The 6,573-nt window shown below is 27.3% G+C and overlaps 2 protein-coding genes across 2 annotated transcripts; both read left to right on the forward strand.

The window, feature by feature from the left end:
• Positions 1-32: 32 nt before the first annotated feature.
• On the forward strand, positions 33-3,566 carry LOC112680932. The gene is made up of 7 exons (XM_025551169.1): positions 33-690; positions 922-2,159; positions 2,277-2,486; positions 2,549-2,651; positions 2,720-2,998; positions 3,071-3,250; positions 3,478-3,566. The coding sequence occupies exons 2-6, from the start codon at positions 1,779-1,781 to the stop codon at positions 3,244-3,246; spliced, it is 1,149 nt and encodes a 382-aa protein (XP_025406954.1). The 5' UTR covers positions 33-690; positions 922-1,778; the 3' UTR covers positions 3,247-3,250; positions 3,478-3,566.
• Positions 63-446, forward strand: LOC112680933. The gene has a single exon (XM_025551170.1). It carries the CDS (start codon positions 63-65, stop codon positions 444-446), a length of 384 nt encoding a protein of 127 aa, XP_025406955.1.
• Positions 3,567-6,573: the final 3,007 nt, after the last annotated feature.

Consider the following 6,573-nt stretch of genomic DNA (forward strand, 5'->3'; position numbering starts at 1 on the left):
AAAAATGGCTTAAAGATAAAAATATTCCTTACAATAATTTAGAAACATTGGCCGAATTCAAAATGAAGGTGAAAAATATGATGCCACGTGAAAAATCGTATCTCCTTGATGAGTTGGCATTAGAAAGAGGTCATGAGGTGATACGACTTCCTCCCTATCACTGCCAGTATAACGCTATTGAGTTGATTTGGGCTCAAGTTAAAAATGAAGTTCCCAAAAAAAATAACACTTTCAAGATGGTAGACATTGAACGTTTGACTCATGAAGCGTTAGATTCAGTGACTGTACAAGATTGGGAGAAATGTGTACGATATGCAGAAAGTATTCAAACCCAAGAATATGAAAGAGAAGTTCACAGGGATGCCATATTAGAACCCATTATATTAACCATATTACCAGGTGATAGTGATTCGAGTGATGATGACACAGATAATGATGATGATTAAGCTATTTATATATATATATTATATATGACATATTTGGTAACTAATTTCGACCCAAAAATGGACTTAAAACAGAGTAAAAAAAAAAAAACTTATAGACAATTACTCCTTAGGTACGTCAGATAAGCTTTTAATCAATATCAACTTCAAATTTGAAAAAAAAAAAATTTCGGACTTAATGGGTTAATTTGATTCTTTTGTTCAATTTTACTCATTCTCAAATAAGAAATGGACAACGAACACCTAGGTAATTATTTAATTTACTTAATATATATTTTTATGATGATAAACAAAAAAAAAAATTTAGAAAAATCGCATAAAAAAATTAATACTTATATTTCAAAGCGTGTAATTAAAAAATAACCAAAAATAATCGTTAACCAATATCTAATAAGTATTGTATATATTCTACTGTATAATATCACAAAAATCGGTTTGCGTCCATTTGCGTCTCTATTTTTAATATTTTTTTTTGTAGCCTGTTCCAGTAGTAATGTCGATATAGACGATATCGACATTAACGAAAATTTAAATTGCAATAATTCATATTCTTATTTTTATACTTATGATGATTTATATCAACTATTAAAAAATAGAGGTCCATTAAATCCTCACTCTATAAAATCAAGAAGATACTTACTCGAAATGTTTAAGGCTAGATACGAAATTGAAGAATGAAATTTGCATTATACAAAATTAGTTGAACAATTAATTTTGAAGTTTACTTTGGTTTTATAAAGATTTTGGACGAAAACCTCACGGAACCATATAAAATGTATTCAAGCTAACAGTGAGTGGCTTAAATGTGAACTTGAACTACCTTAACAAGAACAAAACAAAACTATAGGAAGACCAGTCAAAGATTTTGAAAATAGTTGTGAAAGATCGAAACGGAATAAAATTAAAACAATAATAAATATATTTTCTTCTTCTGAAATGATACAAGCTACACAAACTTCACTTCATTCATCTGGAAATAGAACTGCAGCTTATTTATTAAAAGAGTCAATTAAAACACCTACTAGAGCATTAAAAATTAAAAAAGTGTACGTATTCATTGAATGTAATTATTCCGTACACAAATGACGAAGTTCTAGCTTTTTTCTTGGACAACAATTTAACCAAACAGCAATATATTAATATTCGACTCTCTGCTAAAAAAAAAATGTTAATATTTATTCTACTTATGAACAAATTTTAGAAGCAAAAAGAAAGTGTTATCCTATAAACATACAAGTTAAGGAAACAGCTTGTGAAATCAACATATAAGATCTTTTTGATCATACAATTGTTTGAATTTTTACAATCCCATCTCTGTCAAAAATAGAAAACCGAATGCATAATTTTGAAATAATATATAAATGGGGTTGTGACGGTAGCAGTGGGAAAGCTCAATACAAGCAAAGATATTTTTTTGTGAATACTACAAACGATGTATGTGATGGTGACTTATTTTTATTTTCGTTAGTTCCATTACAATTGCAGTGTAATGTTGAAAATAATAAAATAGTTTTATGGAAAAATCCTCGGCCCTCATCGACAAGATTTTGTAGGCCAATTAAATATAAGTTCAAAAAAGCAACTGCTCAAACTACTTTGGAAGAGTTAAAAATTGTTGAAGATCAAATCAAAAGTATAGTTCCTATAACTATAAAGATTGATGACAATAACTTAAATGTAAAACATACGTTGGTTTTTACAATGATAGATGGAAAGGTAATACAATTAATTTAATTATAAATTGTAGTATAGGACTAATTTTATTAATTAAAACTTTAAATTTTATTAATTAATTATATGACTAATTTTAATATATTAAAAAATTAATTTAAGGTTTGCAATTCAGTATCCAATACTTCAAGCCAAACATATTATATCTGTGGCAGTAGTCCTAAAAATATGAACAATATCGACTCCATCCAAGTAAAATACATTGAAAATACTAAACACTTTGGGTTTGGACTATCCACTCTTCACGCATGGATTAGGTTTTTGGAATGTATTTTACACATATCTTATAGACTGGAAATTAAAGCTTGGCAGGTAGAAACAATAAAATACACTATTAAATATTGAGTTAACCAATTAGTCACGATATTACTTAGATTAAGTCTCCAGAAAATAAAGTGAATTTTAACAATAGAAAAAAAATGATTCAAAATAAATTCAAATCAGAACTAGGATTACTAGTCGAAATAGTATTGCAAGGTAAAAAAATAACTAAACAATTTATTTTTAAATAACTTGTAACTTTTTTTTATGCTAAATAAGAAAAGGAACAACGAATGATGGAAATACAGCTCGTAGATTTTTTAAAAATTGTGAAAAATCCTCTGAAATAACAGGTGTCGACTTAAATTTAATTAAACGCTTTGGAACTATTTTGAAATCGATGGCAAGTGGTTATGAAATTAATATAAATGCATTCCAACAGTACACTATGGATACAGCAAAACTATATGTTAAACTATATCCTTGGTATTATATGCCTGCTAGTCTCCATAAAATTTTAATACATGGAGCTACTGTTATTGAATCTGCGTTACTTCCTATAGGTAAAATATACAAAACAAATAACTTAAAATTTTAAATTATTAATGAAAATATTTGTTTACGACAACTTTTAGAGGAAGCCCAGGAGGCCAGAAATGAGGACTACAAAAATTATCGTGAACATCATTCACGAAAAATTAGTAGATTAGCTCAAAATGAAGACGTTCTGCATTTTTTATTACTTTCTTCAGATCCATACATTTTCTCAATACGCAACACACCAAAAAAAAAAAAGGATGTTGTTGGATAATGAAGTAAGAGCATTATTAAACGTCGAGAATATGGAGGATGAAGAAAATTACGAAATTTAAATCCAAATAATCTAATAATATATTTTTAAAAATGTATAATTCATAAAGTAAATTAATAAATTTGATGTAAAATATACAAATGTTTGCAACAAACTATTGTTATTAACTAGTAAAAAAAAAAAAAAACGAACTATGAAAATAAATATTGTTTTTATTTTTATTTAATTTAGGATTCTCCAGACGAATCACTATCAGATGATTTAAATCCAAGAAAAAAGTGTGTTAAGAGAAAACAATGTTTTAAGGATGATTGGACCATAATACATAAATGGGTTGATAAATTTGAAGACAAATATGAAGCCTATTGTCGTTGTTGCAAAGTTAAATTTTCTATAGCGAACTCTGGCATAGCTGCGGTGAGTTTGTTAAAATATATTCATAAATTAAGTAAAATGTGATTTCAAACTATATAAATATTTTATTAGATTAAACAACATGAGATTAGTAAAAAACATAAGAATTCGCAGACATGTTTACTTAAAAATAAAACTATAGACTTTAATGGATTCAAAGGACCTACTGCCGATAAAGAAGAAAATCAAGTAACTGCTAGTGAACTTGTCCAAGTTTACCATACTGTTAAACACAATTTGTCTTATAATAGTTTAGATTGCTGTATAAAAGTCGAAAAGAAAATATATAAAGATTTTAAAATGTTAAACAAATTACATTTAGGTAGGACTAAGGCTGAAAGTATTGTAACTGAATTTTTAGGACCAGCATACCTACATAAAATAATTAATTATTTAAATAATGAAAATGTATTTGCTTTTTCAATTCCAATTGATGCCACTAACAAAAAAAAATGTGAAGCTATTCCCTCTCAGTGTTCAATATTTCAGTATTGAAAATAAATTAATTGACTTTTATGAAAATCCATATGAAACAGCTGATGAAATGTGTTCATACATAAGAAAATCTTTTGAAAAACTAAAATTATCTTTACAAAAAAATTCCGCATTAAGTGCAGATAATACTAATTGCAATTTTGGAAAAAATCATTCATTATATACTAACTTAAAAAAAGACATTCCTAATTTAATAAAAGCAAATTGTCATGCACATATTATTCATAATGCTGTAAGGTATGCAATGAACTATATATCTTTTGATATAGAAAATGTAATTTTAAAAATATATGCTCATTTTTCACAATCTTCTGTAAGGCGTGAAACATTAAAAATTTTTTTTACATTTTTGAACTGTGAATGGTCTGAATTAAAGAAACATGTTGTGACTAGATGGTTATCTTTACTTTCTGCCATAGAAAATATTTTAAAAAATTGGGATAAAATCCAATAAAATCCTATTTCTTATCTTTGGAAAAATATCCTTTAATATTAAAAATACTGTTTAGTGATAATCAATTAACAATCAATACTGACATAGATATATACTTCTTCTTTTTAAGTTATATTTTACCCTTATTCAATGAATGTATTAATAAATTACAGGGAAATAGCATATCAGTCATGGTAATTTATGATGTGATGAAGTCACTAAAAAAATCTTTAGAAATACGAATTAAAGATAAATTTTTTGGTTTCCAGACAAATCAACTTATTGAAACGTCCATAAATAAAAAACTACTTACTAATGATTTTTTAAACTTTTTGAACAATGCTGTTAATTACTTGAATAAATGGTTTGATTTCTCAGACTTAAATTGTTTAAAACAAGTAAAATGTTTTAATCTTTCAAGTGAACTTGTATATTCTGAATTATTAAATTTCATAAGTGAGCTTAACTTAGAAAATAAACTTTCTTTAAATATGAATGAGCTATATGATAAATACAATATAATAAATGAAATACTACCATTGTTAAAAGAGCCTAATTCAAATTCATGTAATAAATGGCAAAGTTTATTTAAAATTTCAAAACTTGATAATCAAAAATTTCCACTCATTAATATTTACAAAGTTGTTAGTTTTATATATAGTATTCTTGCAACATCAAGTTACTATGAGAGAGTATTTTCTATGATGAAATTAAAATATAGAGATGAAAGAAATAAGTGTAGGATTGAACTTATTAAATATGAATTAATTATCTCTCTTAATGCTAATGAAACATGTACTGAAATATATGATACTTTTGTTAACGATGAACACTTACTAAAAGCTGCTAAGAGTAATAAAAAGTATACATTTAAAAATAACATGTAATATGTTTATAAAACAAATATTTTCCCTTATAAAATATTTTTATAATTTTGTTAAGAAGTTTAGTTCTTTAAAATAAATACACTTTTTAGTTAAAAAAATTTGTTTTTTTTTTTTGTGTTTTGGTAACCTAACTTAACGGGTGGTATCGCACCGTATATTCACAATTTGTTTTATGAGTCGAAATATATCTTCAAGTCATGATGTACTTTATTTTGAAAACAAAAAGGTGGCAACCCTGTGTGCACATCAAATTTCATTTCGTTTCAAGTTTTCGTACGTTCGCAGCCATTTTCATTCAAACCACGTTTTTTGAGTAGTGTCATTTTCGTTTTGTGAATAACGTGGTTTTCATTCATTGTGTCATTGTCCAGGGCTGTGGACCATTGCAGTTTTTTCGTTGGTGACTGTGCTTGAGTGGTTGCACGTACCAATTCTGTGATTTATTTTCATTTATACACTGTGGTGTGCCGTCATAGGCAATTGTCTAATCACAGGGTTGGTACGGTCGCGTGGATGGAATCAACCATTTCAACATAGTCACAAGTGAATATTGGTCGACTATATTTGTTTCATTTGTGTTTAAAGGCCCACGGGCCTAGCCGTCACTGGCAAATTATTTATTATTTCGTGTGTGCCGTGTGGGCCACACATTTTATTTATTTATTTATTTAATTTATTTAGTTACCATTTATTTTTGCATTACCATTATTATTATTACTGTAACAATGTAGAGCCAGCATTGTGTATACAATTATTATTTATTGTGCGCCGTGTGGGCCACACATTTGATTTATTTATATTTATATATTATTATTTCTTTCATAATTCAATTTTATACAGTCCACTTAATAAACTTAAAACCACCGGCGGCCGCATAAAAATAATTACGTATCGATAATTTTTAGGCCGCCAGCTGCCGCACTAGGTATATCATTCGTAGGAAGCCATACGGCCGTGGGCTGCCGTAAATTCCCTAAATTTTGGAATAACAATAAATATGTTGGCTCTGTAGTTATAACTTTTAAATTCAAACTGTGACATAGTGGAAGAAATTGCCATTCTATCGGTATATTGCACACCCATATACGATGTTTTTTT

This window comes from Sipha flava, unplaced genomic scaffold, assembly GCF_003268045.1.
Source record: "Sipha flava isolate LNK unplaced genomic scaffold, YSA_version1 18289_pilon_pilon, whole genome shotgun sequence".
In the NCBI taxonomy this organism is placed as follows: domain Eukaryota; kingdom Metazoa; phylum Arthropoda; class Insecta; order Hemiptera; family Aphididae; genus Sipha; species Sipha flava.